Genomic DNA, 24089 nt, shown 5'->3' on the forward strand with positions numbered 1-24089 from the left:
ATAATTTTTCATTAATTCGGAATTAATTTTTTTATTGATTCTTAATTTTCATCAATTTTGAACTAATTTTTCTTCATAATTTTGAGACTATTTCCTTCTTTGAATCTCAAATGATTTCTTTCATTGTTTATTATATTAATTTTAAAATAATTTTTCATAATTATGAAATCAATTTGCTTCATTAGTTTTGAATTTCCAGTCATTCGGAAATTGTTTCATTAATTGTGAAACTGCTTTCTTCGAAATTCTGAAACACAATTTCTTTTATTAATTATGAAATAATTTACTAAACTATTCCCTTCATTGATTCTGAATTTTCATTAGTTGTAAAAGGATTTCTTTAAATTCTCAATAGAATCATTTTTATTGATTCTTAATTTTCATTGATTTTGAAATAATTTCTTTCTCTAAAATTAGAAATGATTTCTTTCATTGTTTTTGAATTTTTATTAATTCTAAAATAATTTTCGTTAATCAATGAAATGGTTTCCTTCATAAATTTATAATTTTTTGTTATTTTCAAAGAATTTTTTCCCCATTAATTCTGAGAAAAGTTATTTCCTTCATTAATTTTGAAAATTTTATCGACTGAGTTATGATTTCTTTAGCTTTTTCTGAATTAATTTTTTTTTATTTATTCAATGACATTAATTAAAAATTCTTGAATTTATCTTGTTTCCTCCATTGATTCTTAATTTTCATTAATTTGAAATCATGTCCTTCATTAATTCTAAATTTTTTAGGTATTCTGATATTGTTCCATTAATTTTGGAGTTGTTTCCCAATTTGTATTTATTCAGAAATAATTTTTCATCGATCATGAAATCTTTTCTTTCATCAATTTTGAAATTGTTTCATCAATTGTAGAATAGTTCTACTTCGAAATCCTAAAGAAATATTTCTTTCATTAATTCTGAAATAATTGTTCATCAGTTATGAAATTATTTTAATAATTTACATTCTGTACTCATGTTTCATTCAGTACCTCTTTTTTATTGCTCCCCTCCAAAGTTCTTTAAAATTAGTACCCTAAAAGGTGTCCCAAGAAATGTTTGGGGCAGGGACCTCTGGACTTGTCAAGATGGCTTTGCACACGCTTTGATTTCTAAAGCACGTTATTCATTTTGACATTATTCACTGATCTTTAGAATACAGCAGAACCTTGTTATAATGGACTAATTGGGCTAAAGATCCTTTATAATAGATGTCTGGTTTATAACAACTCTTATAGGGTGTGATGCTACAGGGTATACATCAATGAAAATACAATAGTTAGCTGTAAAGATTTTTTTATTATACAGCGCTATCATACAAAGCATTAAATAAAAAACAGCTTTAAACATTGGTTGAATTGAGAAAGATGTGTTCATATACACTGTGTTAATAATTTTTTTTAGCTGGCAAGCGGTATGAGTCATGTAATGTATCCATATTTACGCAAAAAAAGAAACAAAACAATGATAAATGTTTAATAACTTTCTTAGACTTTTAAACGAGTTAATACTTTTTCATAGATACTTGGAATGAGTTTTGAACTTCTCAGATGAAAATGTGTTAAATATTTTTTGGCTGTCCGTTATAAGCGATGTCTGTTATACTAAGGTTCTACTATACTTTGTCTGAGAAAACTAGTTCTGTTGGATACAATGCAAGATCTTAGAGACTCCACACCAAATGAATTGTGAATTATATGTTATATCATCTTGGTGGTTAGACATAACTCGTTGAAAATTATTTTTTTTCTGTCAAATATTTGTTGAGAAATGGTGCACATTCAGATTATGGTATCTCTCCTGAAGTTCAAATCATAGTCATTATAGAAGATATGTTGTAAAATGAATTAATTTTGCAATAATGTTATCGTTAAGGTAATAAGTAGAGCCCAGATTATATGAGCTAAAAAACAGGGAAATATGTATTTCCCTGTTTTTTATAATTATTATTTCCCTGTTTTTTATAATTATTATTTCCCTGTTTTTTATAATTATTATTTCCCTGTTTTTTATAATTATTATTTCCCTGTTTTTTATAATTATTATTTCATAATGTTATTTCATAAATATGTATTTAAAATAAAGGTGAATCTTAAAAATGCTGGAATATGCCATGAAATAAAAAAAAAGCAAATCCATCTTATTGTGCTGAACTGGTACTGTGCTGTATGGCACTAAATATGAAAAAATGTGCATTTAAAAATGCCGAAAAACGAAAAATAACTCTAATATGATGAAATATGCATTTAAAAATGACAAAATATACTTAAAATAGAAAATATGCCTTAAAAACAGGGCTTGAATAGGAAAATATATGTGAAATGAACAAAATATGCATTTAAGAGTTTTCTTAAAGAGGGCAAATGTGCTGAAAAAATGGGGGAAAAAATCGTATATTCAAATATGTAGAAAATATGACTTAAAAATGAAAAAATATGCACAAAAATGAAAAAAAAAATGCATATTAAAAGTATTGAAGTATGGCTTAAGGAAAAAGGAAAAATATGCTGTATAACTAAAAAAATATGTGCAAAAAATGAAAACATACATTTACACATGTGCAAAAATATGCATTTAAAAATGCCTAGAAATTTGCCCTAAAATGAACAATACTCAATAGTGAAATACTTTCTTAAAAAAAAATTAAATACGTTTTTTATTGAATTTGAAGAATAAAAAGGTAAAAATAATCTTGAAAACACATAGTACGATGCATAGAATAAATCCTGAAAATATGCAGTTTTTCTAAAATTTCAGTGATTTTATGCATTTATGTGCACTAAATATGACAAATGCTAAAATACACAAATATTGTGAATTAGCATATAATCTGGGCTCTAGTACTAAGTTTCCATCTGGTTGATCACATAGTAGCATGTCTCGTAAAGTGATTATTGGATTCTTGAAACATGATCGGACACATGACTCTTTTAAGATATCCATAGGATCTGATTGGTTGCCAATTGTCCCACCAGGAGGCGATTGAATGTTTCGATTGTTCCCTATAACTATTTCACTCATCTGTAAGGTCATTCTGTATGTTTTCAGATTTCTCTTAAATTCTGAGCGTTTTCACTTTTGCAAATCAACGGCAAATTTCTATTAAATAATTGTTATTTAGATTGTGTGCATTATGTATAGAAAAATGTGGCATTTTTGTTTCTTCATCATATTGACGCTGGATGCAATATTTTTTACACATGGGCATTGCTTATATCGTTGTAAATTTTTGATATTCTTATTTGCGTGTTTATGTTATTTTGTGTTGCATGACAAAAAGTTGTTGTAATTTGTGAACTTACTTTGGCAGTTTTAATTTAAAAATTGTGGTTTTGTAAAATTGCGAGAGCATATTTGTCTAAAATGAATATTTCCAAAATTATTGATATTCTTTTTTACTGAAAACTAGTTATTCCAATCATTTCTCGGAGATTGTTTTGAAACCAATAATATATTTTAAATATGCAATGTTTGGTTTAAACTCTCTGTAAATTTCCATTATGCTTATTGGTTGTTATACATTGATCATATTAGTACTACAGGGTGGCTCTTATCTTATCTGCAAACTTATAATTGGAAGGGAAAAATGATGAGTAATACTTGTAGTTATGTAACATTTCGATATTAGACGTCTCTTAAAATTTTCTGCTTGGTTTTAAGACGATACAGAATGGTTTCCATGACAACTTCTTGGCATGTATTTCACCAGCTGACAGTAGTTTTGAATTTATCAATAAACAATGTGTGGCAATCTGTTTTGCTTAAGGCAATCTTCTCAGAGTTGAAATCTGAGGAGCGGAATGGCAGCGTTGAATAGTTGAAGCTAGAAATAAGAGAGGATTGGAGAGGTATTTGGTCCATCGGCCTAACCTGCTCTCCATAATATGTGCGATCTCTATAATACCTATTTAAATATAGGGTGTGAATCCTCTTATTCTGAGGCAGATTTATGGTCTTGCCTCCTTTCTCCCATTCTAGTCTAATTTTCGTGACCATCCATTCCACAAATTAGCCGTCAGGGTCAATAGCCAACTTTTAGCCACTGTTCTTGTAACTACACCTCTGTCTATAAGTCACTTACATGCTTACACATTCGGTAGATTTCGGTCACTCACTCTCTAGGTCCTCACATACTTGTGGATGCTCTAGGTTAGTGTTTCTCAACCCATGGGCCCTGATATCAGTCAAACCAGGCCATGAGTCGTTCATTGTTTCATTTTTACCAATTCATTCTCCATTACTCATATGTATGGCCAAACCTTTCAACCATGGGAAAAAAAATCAATCAAGCTGCAGGCGTACAGAGGCCCAAAAGCAGAACCTCTAGGTCACTTTTTTGTTGTCTCACTGCCCTAGTCCATCGTTCTCTTAGTCACCCTTTTGGTCAGTAACATGTTTGCAAACACTTAAGGCCACGCTCACGGACTGGTCCTTCACTCTCTCGATTATTCACTCATATGCTTGCAAACTCTCTTGGTCACTCACTGACCTGGTCATTCACATGCTTGCAAACTTTGTCACTCTTTTTTTTTTTTTGGTGGGTCATCGACCTGGTCCTTGCTCTGTAGGTCACTCACTGACCTAGTCCCTCGCTCTCTAAGCAGAGGCAGATTTATGGTTGTATCATAAACCTTCTGTGAACACCTGCACTGCTTGTGGGCTATTCAGTTTGCTGTTCTTTTCCAATTGTGATTTTCTTGACCACTCATTCGTAAAATTTGCTGCCCTGGGCTATAGCTTGTCAACCCCCGTGAATGTGGCTCATTGCTTTTCAGCCTCTTGGTTAAGATCAAAACTGTAAAAATACTGCTCTGCTTCTTCTAAGAGTATTTTCTACAAGTTTAGGGCTTCAACTGGTTCACAAAGAATAATAGGAACATTTTTGGTGACTTTGGCGAACCTTTAGTCAGAATTTTCTCTATAATAGTGTGCGGTTTGGCCAGAGCTTGATTAACACATGGTGGGGGAGGTTGTCAAAGGTGCTTGGTTAGTCAGTGAATATATGTCATTTAAATTTTGGCTTTCTCAAAATGATTGAGCTCTGGAAAAATGCCCATTTTTACCCTTGTGGAAGTTGGTAGCAACCCAATGATTTCACAGGTTCAATTGATTTAACAACTGATTGACAGCAAGCGGGCTGTTAAGTTACTTGGTTCTTGACAGTCTTTATGCTGGAGAAACTAAATTGCATCTGATGGTGGTGTTGCTATAAATTCTGGAATGTTTCATGTAAGTAGTCTGCATTCACAGTAAATGCACATTATCTTGGAGGGGAGGGCAAGGCACCAATACCCACACACAAAGTAATATCACACTCGTTAAAATTTCTCGCCAGATCACAACCTCTTGAATCATTTTAAATGGCAAAAGTTGTTGAGCTTCATGCACATTCTGGGAAGGTTAGTTTTGAATAAGTATTATAATAAGTAGATGCACCCTGTGGTATCAGACATTTATTTCAAACCAGCTGCGTGTATTAGTAACAATGTTTTTCCACTGATGGCTTCAATTTTGTGAGCGATCAGCATGAAATCGGCTGTGATATGTATAAGTGTCTTATAAATCAAAAAACAGCTATGCAATCTTTTCTGTTGCCTCGTGCAATCATCGTGTGAAAACTAGTTCCGCTTTTTAAAAAAAAAGTAGTATAACCAAAGGCCTTTTTTTGTACCTCGCTTTATTAATGACTAGTGTTGCCATACCAAAGAAATGAAAAAAATCATTATTTACAATATTGAAAAAAATTGTATGTAAATATATATATATCAAATTATTTTTATTTAGCAGCTTTAACCGGAACCTGCTTTTAATGTAACAGGAGAATATTATATATATTTTTTTTGTGTGTGTGTAAAACGGTCATGACTTTAGTTGTTGTGCCAAAAAAAAAGTAATAAATAAATATGTTTATGTACAAAGAGAGATTTTGCGTGCTGTCTGTAATGTGCACTAATTTCTGAAGAGATTCTTTAGAGCAGTGTTCTTCAACCTTCAGATGCCAGTGAAAGTCGTTGAACAATTTTGCAAACTGACAGAAATCATTTGGGGATCAGGGGAAAAAAATGAATAAACAGGAGAAATAATTTTGCAGATCGGCAATAAATGGGAGAAAAAAAGAAATAATTTGTGGGCATAAAAAAAAAAGAGAAATAATTTGCAGACCACCAAAACAAAAAAAAAGGGGGAAAAAATAACTTGTGGACCTCCAAAAAATGGAGTAGATTGGAGATATAATATGCAGACGGCAAAAAAAAAAAATTTATGAACCAGCAAAAAGTATGTAAATAAGAGAAAGAGAATTTGTAGAATACTAAAAAATGAATATATTGGAGAAAAATATTTTGCAGACCAGCAAAAAGTGATTGAGAAATAATTTGTGGACTGGCAAAAAACGTAAAAAAAATGAGAAATAATTTGGAGACCAGCAAAAATAAATAGGAGAGGGAATTTGCAGATTGGCAAAAAGTAAAATAGAAATAATTGAAGGCAAAGGTAAAAAGAGTAGAAAGAGTAAATAAATGGGAGAAATAATTTGCACAGACTGCCAATAATTTATTCAATAATTATTCGCAGACCAGCAAAAACATGAATTTGAGAAATAATTTGCTGATAGACAAAAATTACAACAGGAGAAATTAATAATTTTTGTGGGCTGGCAAAGAGCAGGTAAAAAGGAGAAGTTAACTTGCAGAACACTAGAAAATATAATTCGCAGACCTACTGATAGCTAAGCTAAGACAGAAATAAAAACCAATACAGGACTAGATAGTATAATATTTTTAGAAATCTAATAATACTCTTAATGGCTATATACGTTAGTTAAAATGTTTCGTTTTCTGGCTGGCAATTCTCTTGGGCCAGCAATTGAGAAACACTGCTTTAGAAAACAAGGTTGTCGTTCTTGGAAAAAGAAAAGGAAATTCAAGTAGAGGACACATTTTTTTCAGCGAACCGTTGGCTTGAAAGATAGAAAGCAGTTAGACCAGCATTACACTATAACAAGTTGTATTAAAGTTCTTTTTTAAAACTTGAAAAACGCAACCAATAAGCATGTTATATTCCAGTGAATATAACCAATATCCTTGTTGGTTGGTTTTTTTTTTCAAGTTTTGTAAAAGATCTTTTATTAATAGTATAACTCCGGCTTAAGTGCATGAATCAAGCAATTGGAAGAAAGTTGAATGCCTGTGTCAGCGATGGATTGTGTCACCATAATAAGCAGAATCTTCAGAATTGGGAGTTTTTTTGTACAAGACTATTTTTAGTGGATATGATAGTATATAAATGCGATTATGACATTTTGATTCACCGTAGATGATAATAGGCAATACTAGGGCAGAAAACCCTGTGGAAATTTCTCTAAAAATTAAAATATGGCAGAAAATACTGAATAACATTTTTTGCATAGGGGAAATTCAAGTATTACGTCAGCATCGATGGGGGAGTTCCAATTTGTGGAGAAGCGGGGGATTGGATAATGCTTGCATCATCAACCACCCTTTATGAAATATTATTAATGACATCTTATTCGGTGCGCCAAAAAAACTACCCTCCATAGTTGTGGGCACTAACATCCCCCCTTATTGATGAGTGCCCTACAGAACCACTTTAGTGATCTCTAAATTTTTCGCAGATCCAAGTGATCTGGAAATTTGTCCGGGCTGCTTAAGTGCTCTAAAACTGTGCCAGGCATATCTCAAGTGATCTGTAAAAAAAAGCTGCGGATCACTTAAATAATCTGAGATTGTGCCATGGGTAACTTGAGTGATGTAGAACTGCACTGGGGTAAGTGCTCTAAAACTATGTCACATGGCACTCAAAGGATCTCTAAATGTGTCACGGGCCACTTAAATACTCTGGGATTGTACCACAGGACACTTAAGTGATCTGTAAAAATGTGCCGCTTAGTTCATTTTTACACAATTAGGTTTGAGGAAGGCAGGCTGCATCAGATAACCCCCTAGGGCAACATTTGGCCCGCAGGCCAAGGGCCTTTATGTGATTTATCATTATGGCTTAGAAGGTGGGTCGCAATGAATTTATTAAAGACAAATTTTTTGAGTTCATAGCGTTCAAATAACATTGAAATTAACAGAAATTGATTATAACAACATATAAATATATTTTCTTCCGAAATTTCAATTAAAAACAAATTTTTTTGATTGTCGGGGGGCACAAGCCTCCCCACCTGTGAACGTCTCTGATCCCACCAATATGCGTTAGGATTCAGAGTAGGGTTGTCAAATTTGCTCCTCGGGTAGATACCCATTCCCCCCCCCCTTTCCCGGGCTGGGCTTTTTAGCCTAAAAAACCCGGGTTTTTTTAGGGAATATTGTTTGTTTTCGAAGAAAATGTGTTACTTTCAGGTTAAAATTTTAGTTTGAGCTTAGTTTATGTATTCCAAAAATTGCTGCATAGTGCAGTGTTTAGAATATGTATATTTTGAAATAATTTTTAATGATTTTTTAGGAACAAAAATGTGATAATAAATAATTTCTTGGAATCACAAACACCCTTTTTTATAATTCTCCTACCTTTTTTATGTAAGCATTTAGGCATGAGATCCACATATTAAAATATTTTACAAGAAATCGCAAACAGAAAATTGTAACCATGGACCTTAGTTTAAAAAATATACCTGATATATGTGATAAACATACCTACAGAAATTTATTTATAGTACACAATAATTTTTCACACACACACACACAAATCCTTGTATAAATAAATTGAAGCATCTGTGAAGAAGCGGACCAGTGTATGTAAACTGAATTTTCATTCAAAAAATATTTACATGTTTTTGCAATACTTTTTTATAAGTTTTATACAGGTACATCAGACTTTCATAACTGAAATATCAAGAGACAAAAATAACATTATCTCATAATGAAAAGAAAATAACTGTGGGATTCTTGAATTGAACATTGGCAACGAACATCTTCAATTGAAACAGAACAAAAAGTATAGTTTTTCTTATGTGAAAATAACACCTAAGCAGAAAATAAGCCTTAGCTTGATTTTTCAAGATGCTGATAATATAAGCCAGACCCAGAAAATTTGCCTGTTAAAATCGTCATCCAGATGAAGGCATTCTGTAGGTCTGTTGCTATACATGACAGGTTTCTTGTATAAAGTGATATTAATATATAATAATGTTATTGACATTTATGTTTAATGATAAGTTATTCTGTAGTTTTAAGGTCCCAAAAATGGCTAATTTGGGCAAGTGGAAAACACCTCCAGAGTAATGAATCCTCAGAATGACTTATCTCCTCCTCTTAGACAGATCATTTTTTAATTATCACTGCTCCTTTAAAAATATTTCAGAATTTAATTTAATGAAGTAGGGATATTCTTTAACAGTGAGGAATTTAAGAAAAAGAGAAGAATGAGATTTTTTAGCTCCTGAAAGTTTGGGTTCGATTATAAAAAAAAAAAACTGTGGTTCGGGTTACATAGCTGAAAGGTTTTATTTTTGACTTATCAGGACACTTTTGGTTACATTTTCTGCTGGGTCTGAAAAATTTGGAGAAAAAAAAAAATCAGGCACCATTCTGATTTCTCAGACTTTTCATTATCTCCAAATTTATTTATTTTACCACAAACAGTTTTCTTGCTGCAGTTTTGCATACAACTCAAGGTTCAGATATAATTACACAGAAGTGGGTGTGTTTGTGTGTGAACAATTGTTCCCTTACTTATAATCATGGTCAATTTTATTGATCAAATACATAGTTTAACATTCACCAAAAATGTATATTTAGACATAATATAAGATGTAGGCTTACACATAAAGGATGTGCATTAGGGTGGATCGAAAAAAAAATATTTTATTTGCAAATCGCTATAGTGCGGAAAAGTAGCTTCTTTTAAATAAAAAGAAAAATGACGTAAAAAAATTGAAAATTGATTGACATTTTCCAGTCATGCATCGTACTTGAAGTTTATGAAAATTGACAAAATTGAACATTTTTCTTAAATTTTTTTAATATTACTTAAAATTTGATGATCGATGTGCAAAAGTTTCTTATGCTTATTTTATGGTTCAATAAAGTAAAATAAATTAAAACATCATTGATGTTTCAATGTTTATCGGTCGCTTAATGTGTTCGAAAAACTGGAATTGACCAAATTTTTGCAAGTTTCATTGTGCAGCTCTTCGCATGCTTTGTCAGAACAAAATGACCCAGAATTTACCATGAAGAGGTGGCTGCACGTTGAGTTTCACCTACACTCTATCCAATCAACCATCCAAAGTAGGAGAGTGTATGTAATTTACATTATAGTTACCAAAATTGTGTGACTAGGATTTACTGGTTTACAGATTCTTCTATTGTTTCTTTTCCAAGTGCTCGCGTTTAAAGTCTAACTTGTGCACAATGAAACTTGCAAAAATTTGGTCAATTCCAGTTTTTGGAACACATTGCGCGACCGATAAACATTGAAATATCAATGATGTTTTACTTTATTGAACCATAAAATAAACATAAACTTTTGCATGTCGATCGTCAAATTTTAAGTAATATTAAAAAATTAAGAAAAATGTTCAATTTTGTCAATTTTCATAATCTTCAAGTAGTATGCACGACTGGAAGATATCAACTGATCTTAAAATTTTTTGTTGTTTTTCTTCCTATTAAAAGAGGCAACTTTTCCGCACTATAGCAATTTCAAAATGAAACTTCATTTTTTTTCAACCCACCCTGTTGTACATACATGTTTAAGTTACATATTTTGAAGTTGTGGAAAAAGAAAATTAAATTTTCCTCCTGAACAATTATTCTCTTATTCCCAATTTTATTAATCAAATACATAGTTTAACATGCACTAAAAATATATATTTAGGCATAATGTAAGATGTACACATGTTTAAATTAGATATTTTGTGGTTGTGGAAAAAGAAAATTCAATTTTCCCCAAAAAACCCGGGTTTTTTTTTAAAACCCTGATTCAGAGGGGCAGAGCTGATGACGAAATTTTGCTGGGGGGGGGGGGCAAGAATGGCTAAAAATTTGCTTACGTAATACTTGAACAGCCCCATAGTCGGAAATTTCTTCGAAGCCTGACAACACCGCCTTTAAGGTGCAAAATTATTTACTTAGTAATCATACAGAACTCTGGGTTCACAGAAGGCAAATTTGCCATTTTGTGTCCAAAAAGAAGGCTGCACACATGTATGTTATTGCAAAAGCCTGAAGTGCGGCCAATTCAAAGAATTTTCAATAGGGTGGTCTGATTTGTAGAAATGATTCAGGCTTGGTAGGCCAATTTGCAAAGCGGCTGGAGATCTCTGGCCAACGTTTGATGTAGGATGGTCCGGTAGGCACCAAATCCGTTTTTTTAAATTGCCAATTTGATAGATGGCTATATATATAACAGCTGTATTGGATTTGTCTGTGTGACGAGAAGAAAAAAAAAATCTGAGGGAAAAACATAATATGAACATTTAGTTTTTTCTGACAAATTTGAGCAATAAAAATTACGACATCTTGACTGCGATATGGGGTTGCCTTAGCTAACGTGGACATAATTATCATAAAAGAATATTCCAACTCAAATCATGCCTTTTTTTTTCAGACTTAGGCCAGGGATCTCAAGTCACTTCATCAACTTGGCTGGCCAAAGCCTGAAATTCGGACATTGGCTATATCAATTTACAATAAAATTGGCAAATTCATGAAATGGCCGTAACATATATGTGTTTGGGTGTGTGGGGAAGCTTCCATCTATCTTCAGATTCAAACGCCAGCAATGAATGTCCTCATTTGTACTGTTGAATCGTGATATAATGCGAGAAATTTGCTGTGTATAAATCTTTCAAACCAAACTTATTACAGCTCCAAGGTTTATTGAAACGTATAATCCAGTTAATTTCAAAGTTTGATTATGTATTTGAATGTTGCAAGGTTCATTACTTACTATGGCATTTTCAAGGGAGATTGACTTAGATTTGCGTTTTGAAGTTAGGAAATTTGACTGCCACTATGTTGCCCACTTGAATGGAACCTGAAACCGCATGATGAACTCGCAGCATGGAATGGCTGTCACCTATTCTTTGAATCAAAAGTGGCAGTTCGACAAAGCATAGAGATTATTGTTTTGCTGTATACAACATCTTAAATGAGTGGTTCTCAAACTTTCACCATCTGTGGCTCTGCGGAATGTCTAATCTACAGTGGATCCTGGTTATAACATTTAAAAAAAACCATCCTGAAAAAAATGTAAGTGGGCTAATGGTTTGAATGGGTAAAGTTAATGAGAAATGGAGTTGACACAACACATAAAAATAAATTATACTAAGCAGCAGGAAAGCATTATAAGCTGGATCGACTGTAGTCATTTCAATGCATTGAATATTAATATCAACAGCTCACTACATACCCCCACAAGGGTGGGGCTGACAGGGCTCCAGCCCTGGAACAATTCTCATCATTTTTTGTTTTTCACACTTTAATTTCACTTTAAAGATGCCTGCTCACAGTGAGGGCCATCTTAAGAGCATCATGGCCCCCGAACCAAGTGATTTTTCTGATGCCCTACCTGGCAAAATTTTTGAAAATTTCAACCACATTTAATATTTTTAAGGCTCCTTCTCATGAGGCCCCTCGGGCCATGCGTTAAGACGGCACTGCTCACAGTGATGCATACTTTGAGAACATTTGTGGTGATGCATAGACCAGCACAGCTTTGAGTGGAACCTCAGGTTTGTATAAATCCCTTTCCTGTCAAGGCTAAAGCCATGGAGCTCAAAGCAAGCTTTCATGTCACTAATACTTAGTAACCCTTTTAATTAGACTTCCACTTGGCCAAGTCACATTCGCCTTCATTTAATAAAATCAATCACACAGTAAATAAAGAGCAATGTCCTGCAAGACGAGCAAAAATTCTGGAATTTTTTAAATTGATAAACCAGATATTTCTTGCAGTACGAGTAGTGTACAAAATACTTCTAATTAAGCAATTAGTTTGTATGAGGCTTTGCATATTCGCCTTGTCTATTGAGCAATGCTCTATCACAGCTAAAAAAAAAAGCAGACAGACAGTTTGCTTACTCTCACTGCAAGCAAAGCCTTCTGAACCCATTCTCAATCATTTTCTGGGGCTCATTTTTTCATTCAACAATGAAATTTAATGTACTACATAGTGAATCTCGCTCATAAAATAAAAAAAAAATCTTGCCGTCTGGCAGTCATGTGGTTAGGGAACTAGCCTCTGACTTTGTAGGTCTAGGTTTGAATCCTGGTTTTGGGCAAGGAATTCATTAATGTTAATAACATTAATGAATTCCTTGGACAAACCATACAGATCTCTTGGGAATACACGAGGACCACATTATTGAAAAAACGAAAAATTGTAAGAGCAGGAAACGGGAATTCTCAATGAGTATTCCCGTTTATATAGCAGTGCTATCTTAACGCATGGGCCCACCCGGGGACCTCACCTGGTTTCACGTTTGTTGTATCTATATAGTAGCATTTAATTTTGCGTCAGCTGAGACATCGTTGGATGTAAGATTTCATTCCGATTCACACATCCACCATCAATAATGTCGCTTATTCAACCTGTTCAATTACTGGATTTTCTAATCGGCACACATGGGGGTCTTCCATTCGTGTCCTTATCCGTAGCCCTACTTTATCCATGCATTTTTATCTTCCCCCACATCATCGAGCCTTGTGAAGTGACTTGCTTGGTCTTTCTTAAAAAATTATTCTTTTCGATGACTTGTTCTTCTGAACTAATTATACAACCAACTATGAACTTTTCACAGAAACTCAGATGAACTCCTTTGTTGGCAAAAAAGAAACTTTCCTTCCGTTTCATTAACTGCAATAGCGCAATTAATGAATGGGAAGACAATAAATGAAATTTAAACAAATATTATGGAATTAAAAATTTAATTTAACCTGATATCAAATTTTCTATATCAAATAAATAATTCGACAGGTAAATTTAAGTGTCAACAATAATTCGATTTGGTTATGTGGATAGTTAAGATCAAGTGTATATTCTATTTATTTTAATTTTTGTGTGTGTGTCTGGCTTTTTCCTCTCCCTTCTATATATTATTAAAAATTTGCCATTGAATTAAAGTGAAAAAAAACCCTGTAGCATGAAATTCTCTTATGTCAGCTTTTGGTTGCCAAAATTCACTCTCTAATGTAATTAATAAATATATATTTACACCTATTGGGCCGATATACTTCGTTCTTTTTTATCTTTCTTCCAGGTCTAAAGAAATAAGATTTACGTGTATCGCAAGAACAGAGATGTCATAGGGTCGAGAGCATTTTACTAGCTTTTAGCTACTGATCTCTTCCCTGTTCCAGCTTTCTTCATTACATTATGAATTAACTGTTCGACCGTGTTCATTTAAACTTTTCTTTCAAATATTGTAATATATGTAATTTAATTGTAAATTCTAATTTGTATAGTATTATCGTAATTGACTGGGGACAAATTATGTTATGTCACATTTTTTTTTCCTAGGGGTAGTTTTCCATTGTCCTCTGAATCCCACCACTGCTTCTGGGTTTCCCTTGCCCAATCTTTGCCAAATTCTAAAAAATTTTCTCTTTGGTGAATGTGTTTTGGCCGTTTTTACAGCGATCATAAGCATGTGGATATTTCTACTTTGCAGAAGAAATAATTTATTGGAGAGAAAGACAAAAACAAGACTGACATCTGCAGATAAGAACGAAGGTTTAAAAAAAAAAGTGTCACGAATGGGGGAATTACACAGTATTAGATGCACAAAGACTATCGAAAGGATTTTGACCATACCAAAAACCAATTGTGACAATGTTGGTTGCATTATACGGTGAACATGTTGAAAAATACAAGGGGGTGACCCTCCCCTTGAGTCTTTCTAGATATATTCGTTCTTAAGATAATGAAAACAAAAGCTTTGGGTGCACAATAAGAACATAATTCAAGTAGAGAAACTTTCAGACTTCTGGTTCCATTCTAACATGAGATATGGGACCAGAAGTTTCACGCAGACCCCCGCCCGTATTTCTAGCGTTACTAGTTAGCCCTGTTTTGCAGCCAAATTAATATCCTAGCAAAAAGCCAATTCAAGTGCTGTACATATACAGTATTTAAATAGACTTTTTGCCAGAACTCTGCTTATACAGGGTGTCCCATCAAGACCACCTAAAACTCTGCACAGCTCGATTCCTCACTTGGAATACATTAAAAAATACCCAAATAACTGTGCCTGTATGATCCATAGGTTTCGAGAAAAATACAAAAGAAAAGTTTAACGTCATATACGGAAAATTTGTTCCTTAATTACAGTGGTTCAGCTCATACACAGGGAGGGAAGTTTTGTAGACGGAAACATCGTCTCTCACTTTACCAAATCATATAGCCACATGGCCTTCATAGAGCTAGCTTGACGATCTGCGGCATCATTGAACTACTTTAGACAGCATCACTAATCAGTAAAGTGATTTTCGTAGTTAAAAATGGTGTTACTAATCAGAAAAGGAATATTTTATTTTTTGTAGTTATAGACAGAGCCGCAGAGAGATGAATGGCAAAGAAAACGATAAAAACTCATACATTAAATCCAAAAAAAGAGACTTGGCATTTATTTCCGCAAGTTACATAATAATTTATGCAATATTAAAAAAAAAAAAAAAGCCAAGCTGTCAGTGTTAATCTTGAACCGAATCTTGTACTTTCAGATTTCAAGAAAAAAAACCCCATAATATATATATATAATCATACATATAAAGAGAATTACAATAGTCAGGGGAAACGGGAAAAAATAATCGTGATTGCATATAATGGTACAAGTCTAAAAAAAAAAAAAAAAAAAAAAAAAATCGATCAATCCAGATAATCATTCAGCGGCGACAAATTTAACTTTCTTCTTTTTATTCTTCTTCTTCTTTTTACCGCCACCACTTTCTCCCGGAACTTTCTCGTTGTTAGCGTTATTCGTAGCAATGACCGCAGCAGAGACTTGGCCGCCGACTGCACCGACCTGGACAGTCGTCGAAACGGCTCTGTTACTCTGAACACCGCCGTTCACGAGCTCTTGTTCTGTAATTGGTGAACTAACTGGATCTTTTTTCACTACTTCAGGAGCTTTACTCGGTCCAGCCGCTGAGGGGTCCGCAGGTTCCTTCTTGGTGGGTTTCTTGTTAGCCTTGGCGGCAGCTTGGTCATTGGAACTCTGGGACAAAGGAGTAGTCTGGAACTGCAGAGAAAATTGCTGCATGAACGACTCGAAACCCTTTTGAAACTCAGCTAACATGTCATTGGGTGCCGCAGTCACTGCTGGTGGTTCTACGACAGCAGCCTTGGCAGGTTTCTTCTTAGCCTTCTTTTTCTTCTTGGTGCCGGTTTCCTTAGCCGCGCCGCCATCCTGTTGACATTTCTTGTTCCCCTTTTTCGAGACGAACTTCTTGCTGGCATTCGGGCAAAGAGATTTCCTGTGGCCGTGTTCCCTGCACCCCAGGCAGATGGGGTCACGATTCTTGATGGTGACCAACCCCTCGCAGTTGTTGATCTTAATGAAATGGGGTATGTCGTCAACCTTGACCTCCGGCTTGACCAGCAGGGAGAAGGACCTGACGTTGCTCCTGAGCTCGGCGGCCGTCCTGAACTCCATCTCTTTCTTGAAGGACAGGACCTCCCCGAATCTCTCGAGGATGGCCCGGATCTTCTCGTCGCCCAGCTCTCCGGGCAGCCAGTGGATGCGCCCGCGTATCTCGTTCTCGGCCTGAGGGTGGACGACGCACTTCTTGCCGTTGACCGTGAAGTGTCCCTTCTGGAGGATCCTCTCCCTGGCGTCCTCGCACGACAGCGTCATCGTCCACTCGTTCGGGAACTTGAGCCGGCCGAGGACGCGGATCTCGGACCTCTCGACGACGCCGTCCAGGGCCTTGATGAAGTCCTCCGGGCCGTAGTTCTTGCTGAACTTGGGCAGCTTCAAAAGCACGCTGTTCGCGAACCTCAGGCTTTTGTCTTGAGAGCTTGAAGCTGCTCCTCCCCTGGATGGTAGTTGGTCCAGCAAATCAGCTAGGGCCGACATTTCTTCGACGCACACCAAAAAAAAAGAAATTATACTAATAAAGAAATTTTTCTCTCAACACGACTTCTTAAAACTAAATACTCCTACAACAATAACTATTTGTACAGCAACGCACTATTAACACACAAGTCTACACTGACTTGACTCGACCTGGTCAGGTGCAGCACAAGCCTATTCTTACCGTCACGTGGTTTGGCAGCATTGCAAACGCATCTGTGATTGGACGAAGACGCATTTGCTTTTTTTTCTGCTTTGCACTGACCATATTTGGTGCAAAACAAAATAAAGGCACTAGAGAGCTTTTGTGCTGTCATCTAAGAAATTTAAAATTAACTACACGTAGGGTGACCATACGTCCCATATTTCTCAGGACAGTCCGGGTATTTTCTGTTTTTTTGGCCGTCCCGACTTTTTGGCAAAAGTGTCCCGGTTTTTCCCGTATTTTACACGAAGCCTAGTTGAATTTTTATTCTTTATTGAAGTCAAAGATTGACATTATTTTTCAACTCATAAATTATTTTATGATAGTTACATCTATATATGAGAATACTAATCTCCTACATTTGCCTTGGTGAACGTTTTTTTTTTTTCGTGGAATACATTTAAATCTACGCATCATTTCCCGCCATTGGGATTTATCCGTAATTTCAACAATATTTGGCAACTTTGTGTGGTTTTGGCGATAATTGGCGATGTCCCGTATTTTCCCGTATTTGGAATCCCAATGTCCCGTATTTCTCTCGAGGAAATATGGTCAGCCTAACTACACGCGATAATATGTAGTTGCCGTTATATTTGTAAGATGTTATTACAGATTTCAGAGAACAAATAAATTTTGATCAATTTTTGTCGCACCACGGTCATTTTCTGCGCACGAGGGCTAATTAGACCGGGACCTACAATTTATTGCCGATTCCGAACGGCAGGCTTTTTTTTTTCTCATCGAGAGGTTGGTGCGCTAACCTAGCAATTTTTCCTGTGGCCATGTTGCCGTTTCTGCTGTACCCTTCAATCAGGAAAGTTTTATGACAAGAACCCAAGTAGTCGCCTGACGTCAAGTATGACGTGAAAATTTGATAATTTTCGCTGAATGACGTCAGTCAAAAAAAAAAAATTACGTCATTTCAAAGTTATTTAATGACCATGAACAATAAAGGTCAGGAAATAACGTGATACTTGATGACCTTGATGACGTATCAGGTCATTTCATGACCTTCATTAGCCATGAAGGTCATGAAACGACGTGATATTAAATGGCATAAACCTTCAGAGGGTGTTTCAAAATAACACACACGTGTATGTTTATATTTTCTATCTCCACATTCGCTCAGGGCCGCAATTAGATCTTTGGTCACCCGGAGCAAGTGACGCATTTTGACGCCCCCTTGTAATGTTTAAGGAGAGGTTTGAGAATAAAATTTGCGCCCCCTCTGGTCCAGCGCCCAGGAATGAGACCCGCCTGCTCCCCCTAGTTGCGGCCCTGCATTCGCTGACCAATCTCCACCTTTGAATTCGTTGAAAACGGGAGTCCGTTGCCTCCAAACATGGCTGATTTCAACCCTTCGTTTACAAGCGGATTGGCAAGAAATTCGGATGCTCTATATTTGATGGATCGGCAATAAATATAGTACAACATTGTGCCCTAATATAATCGCATGTTAGAAAAAGGGGAGGAAAAAAAAACTAATAAATGAGTAAGTACTCGTATAAAAGATATGATGAGATGATAGGAATGTAAGTACGAAGTTAGATTTCTTTTCATCCTCCCCCTACCTGTTCTTAGTGCCGTCTTAACGCATGGGCCTAAAGAGAAGAGGAGGCCTCAGAAAGACGAGAAGTAGTTGAATTTTTCGGGAATTTGCCTGGTAGGGCCTCAGAAAAATTCCTTGGCCCGAGAGCCCACGACGCTATTAAGACGGTCTTGCCCGTTCTCTTTCACTCTTATAAAAAAGATCCATCATATGTGAGGGAAAAAGTCACTTATCAGGGTACACAAAAAACCGAAAGAAAAAATGTAAGGTTGCAACAAAGCTTCAGGATGAACAGGAGAGAGGAAAGAAAACCACGAGCTTGTTTGAATTCATTCCACTGGTGTTTGGACGCAATATTACGTCTTTTGATCGTAAAGTGGTTAAAAAAAGATAAGATTTTGCATAAAAAATATCGAAAGCAGAAGACAGTTGTTTTAAACAATCGAAATTTAAAAAAAATACGGAAATTTATACGGGATGTGGTCACCAATTGAAAATCTAAAGTTAGTCAAACCTTTAATAATTTTCCGCACTGTTGGTGTCAAAAAGAAGTCACCAAGTTACAACTGACTTGGTTCTCGCCCAGGGCAGCAACTGGGGGAATCAGGCGGGTCTGGTGCCCCGGGCACTGGACCAGAATGGGCGCCGAATTCACACTTTAACTGCTTCTTCTACATGCAAGGGGAGCGAAAATTTCAACTTGCTCCTGGTGAGAAAGTAATTGTAATGTAAAAGGGGAGGTTAAAGAGTTTAATTGGTGCCCCTTTGGTCAGGTTCCCGGGCACCAGGTCAAACGAAAGTTTGACAACAACAAAACACGCGTATTTAACAGGGTTATAAAAACAGCACAGCTGCAACTTAGTCACGAATATTAGAACTCTATTGAAGATCGGCTTGCCTTACTAATGCTACGACCTAGCGGAATTACCAGCTACTATGCGAACCTGAAGCAATCAGCTTGTAGCACGCATATTTCTGTAATTTTTTTCGTTTTGAGACAAAGTAACACCAGAGGGCCAAAGTATCCCGCCTTTGCGGTGGCGAATTCAATCGCCAGATCACAGTGGATTGAAATGTAATTCACTAAAAAAAAACTATCATAATTTTATTCAGTAAAGAATAAAAGTTCATGTAAGCTTCGTTAAAACAACCAGAAAACGTAACAGTGTTAATACAAGATTCATCGAAAGACTGGTTATTTTTGGAGATGAAGATTACAAGGAAGAAAATTCATCACTGCCCCCACGGGGACTTTCTTCCTTGTAATCTTCATCTCCACAAATAACCAGTCTTTCGATGAATCGAAGTGGAGAAGACGTTTCTATACTAACGCAGTGTTTTTTAAACCTTAGGTCGACCAATTACGGAAATGTCCCTTATAATGCGTCATAATGAGTCATATATATGTTCACCGCATATATAATAATTTCTGTTATATGTAGGGTGGCCATAGAACGGCAGACACAGCATGTCTGGATCACCGACTGAAAAGGTTGTGCACCCTTACCGTAAATATTTTTCCCGTACGCAGGTGCAGGTGTGTCTTCGTCGTGCTACTGTGCGAATAATACGACAATTTCAAGGAAAAAGTGAATCACACAAATCGAAAATTAGAAAGTTTCCACAAATAATCATTCGTTAAAAAAAGTAGTAAAACTTCTACGAAGTTAAGAAACAAACGAATATTCCATCTTGAAACTGTGGTGGAAATTTGATTTCATTAATGAGGAAACCATTATTAAAAACGAACTTTGATGATGACCGTTATGAAACACGTGGTTTGTCTTGACGGTGCTATTTAGAAATCGACCTGATCATATCTTAAAAATATGTACTATACCTAGCCATAGTTATCCATAGATGACAACACAAACTTTAACAATATTCAGCTTTTCTTGTCACACACCATATACATAAAAATAGATAAACAATTAATAGAAATAAGTACCCGAAATGAAATTAATATGGCGAAAAATGCATCTTCGGAAAGCACTTTGAATCCTCTCTTTTTGACAGACATTTTGAAAAAAACCGCGTTTTAAAATTCCAATTAGGTGAATTTACACGATTTTTTGAATATTTTTGGAGTCTAAGGCACATAAAAAAATATCGTTAAAATAAACTATATTGTTGTGTCATTGTTAGAATAAAAAGTGCTGAAGAGATGATATTCAATTGGCGATTAAATACACTAATGTCAGGAGAACTTTTCAAACCTATTGTTGTGATGTATGTTTCTGTGTTGACGTGTTTGCAGTTGATCAATTTCTTATCCCGTCGCCTAGGCAACAGAAAAAGAGCGGGGAAAACCCTATTTATAACATGAATGTCGCTCTCCACTTGTTAATACAAGATATACAGAAGACTGGATGTTGTGAAGATGTTTAGTATTTGAGATGTTAATTTTTTTTTAAGGAAGGAAAACACTCATCTCTGCCTCTACCGGGAGTCGAACCCGGGTCCCTCGATTGCCGGACGAGTGCTCTGACCACTAAGCTACAGAGGAGATAGCGATTTTTTTTTTTTGCATGGTTCCGTTCGGCATATATACGCTCTAGCGAAGGAAAATCTCTATCTCCTCTGTAGCTTAGTGGTCAGAGCACTCGTCCGGCAAGCGAGGGACCCGGGTTCGACTCCCGGTAGAGGCAGAGATGAGTTTTTTCCTTCCTTAAAAAATTAACATCTCAAATACTAAACATCTTCACAACATCCAGTCTTCTGTATATCTTGTAAAACCCTATTTGCCATCCGCAAGTCCATTTCATGAATTAATTCACGAAGCTTTTCATGAATGAATGATGAAAGACCTCTCTCTCGTAGTACTACTAATAGTAAACGTAGTAATACTATACGAGCATGTAAACAAGGAAGGTCAAATAAAGGTCATTTCCATATATAGACATTTACCTGTGATGTTATTCATTCATAAATTTCACAGTTCATTCACAAAAAAATTGCGATCGGTGACGTAACCCATGACGTCAATTCATTCATAATTTTCCACCGTTCATTTATAAACTCTTACTACCGAATTCAGGAATCTTTCACATGGCGTCACTGATGACTTGACCAATTAAATCCCAGTATTTTATTTAAAATAGTATGTGCAGACTTGATAGCTTTTAAAAGCGTTTTTAATGATGAATTAGCTGCAAAATTTCAAATATATGATATTCTGACACAAATATGAGACCAAGGCTCCTATATCCTGAAGCAGGGCTCATGGTCCCGTCAAGGGGCACAAGGGTAGGGCTCACAGGCCCTACACTTGGACCGACCTGGAGGCTGCCAGGCCCTACCCTTTCGACCCGGAACGATTTCCATTTTTTTTTGTCTTTTCACCGTAGAGAATATCTCTCGTAATCCGGGGGAATACAAAACATCTCAGCATAGGGGCCCTAATGCAGGATGTGGTGGGTCATAGCAGGGCTCTTAGGCTGAGATTTTGCCACCTTTGGCGCCAACCCTTTTCTTTTTACAACATATCTTGTTTATTCCGTCCCACTTCATCAGCGTGCTATGGAAAGGGACATGTGAAAGCATCAGTTCACTGAAAAGAAGCGAATTTTACAATAACAAAGCAACAAAAAACAAATGTGATTCATCAAGTTCCCCCAGAAAACTTCCCCCATGGGAGTCCCCCACATTCCAATTCGTTGAATTTTAGTGGGGCCCCTGACTGGATTTATCTTGGGATACTACGATGTGTTGCAAATTTTACAATGTAAACAACAAAAATCAATGAAATTCATCCAGGGTGACCCGAAATGAAACCTGTCAACTTTTTCATGGGGGCCCCGATCAGGAGGCTTGTCGGACATCTCCCCTCCTGCGAGAGGCCACGAAAATTTTTAATTTTTATCAATTTTACTACGAATAAAATCCAGGGGCCCCAACCAATTACTCGGGACGATAATTCGCATACTTTTAGGGGGCCCCAGACTGGCTTTATCTCGGGCTTTCACTGTTGCAAATTCTACAATGTTAAAAAATAAAAATCAATGAGATACATCCAGGGGCTCCAAAATGAAACCAGTAAATTTCCACATGAGCCCCCCCCCCCCCCGACTTGGAAGCTTGTCAGACATCCCCCTGTGAGGGGCCAAGAAAATTTTTCATTTTTATCAATTTTACTACGAATAAAATCCAGGGGCCCCAACCAATTACTCGGGACGATAATTCGCATACTTTTAGGGGGCCCCAGACTGGCTTTATCTCGGGCTTTCCCTGTTGCAAATTCTACAATGTTAAAAAATAAAAATCAATGAGATACATCCAGGGGCTCCAAAATGAAACCAGTAAATTTCCACATGAGCCCCCCCCCCCCCGACTTGGAAGCTTGTCAGACATCCCCCTGTGAGGGGCCAAGAAAATTTTTCATTTTTATCAATTCTAGAATGAATAAAATCCAGGGCCCCACTTCCAGTAGTGGGGACCCAATACGCAGATTTTCAGAGCCTCAGACTGGCTTTATCTCGGACTTCCGCTGTTGCAAATTCTACATTATTAAACAACAGAAAAGAATGAGATTCATCCAGGGGCCCCCAAAATGAAACCTGTAAACATATGGTCCTCGACTTGGAAGCTTGTCGGTCATCCCCGCTGCGAGTGTCATCAAAAACTTTAATTTTATTCATTTTACCAACGAATAAAATGCAGGGCCCCAACCAATTACTAGTGACAGAATTCGCAAATTTTATGGGGGCCCCAGACTGGATATATCTTGGGCTTCCGATATCGCAAATATATGTTCAATCCTCCCGGTACCCCTACCCAGTCTGCTGGGAGCAGACTGGTGATATACATACCTGTCGGCATGACCCTCCACAAGGGCAGGGCTGACAGGCCCGGAACGTTTTTATGAGTCAATTTTTGATATTTTCACACTATAAATTAGCCACAGAGGGGTCCGTGAAAAAACTAGCTTGGGGACTCGCCATGTATTCCAGCCTAGGGGCCCTGCTGTAGAATGTAGGTAACATGCACGTAACTTGGTTCCGATAGGTCAAATGGGTCCCGATATATGCAAGAGTTAAATGAAAACTTGACCCAAAAACGTAACAGAATTTCATAACACAAAAACGTAACAGAATTTCATAACACAAAAACGTAACAGAATTTCGTAACACAAAACGCCACCCACTTCCGTTACATAAAATCGTCACTAATTTCTGTTGCATAGAAACATGCCCTTTTCGAATTTGTGATTTTGTATTATAGAGTAGATTTACGAATCTATAGGAACACCCTGCACTTCGTATGATTCATTTTAATCCACTGCAATTTCCATTCGTGCTT

At 36.1% G+C, this 24089-nt stretch overlaps 1 protein-coding gene across 1 annotated transcript; it reads right to left on the reverse strand.

Moving 5' to 3' along the window:
• Nucleotides 1-15566: 15566 nt before the first annotated feature.
• LOC149083496 (uncharacterized) lies at nt 15567-17215 on the reverse strand. The gene has a single exon (XM_089234018.1). It carries the CDS (start codon nt 17038-17040, stop codon nt 15844-15846), a length of 1197 nt encoding a protein of 398 aa, XP_089090144.1. The 5' UTR covers nt 17041-17215; the 3' UTR covers nt 15567-15843.
• Nucleotides 17216-24089: the final 6874 nt, after the last annotated feature.

Source organism: Pholcus phalangioides, unplaced genomic scaffold (genome assembly GCF_987345545.1).
Source record: "Pholcus phalangioides strain wild (caught in Gottingen) unplaced genomic scaffold, Ppha-v1.0 ptg000008l_1, whole genome shotgun sequence".
Classification (NCBI taxonomy): Eukaryota; Metazoa; Arthropoda; class Arachnida; order Araneae; family Pholcidae; genus Pholcus; species Pholcus phalangioides.

Coding starts and splice junctions, on each gene's coding strand:
- LOC149083496 (XM_089234018.1), bottom strand. CDS start 17,040: ATGTCGGCCCTAGCTGATTTGCTGGACCAACTACCATCCAGGGGAGGA.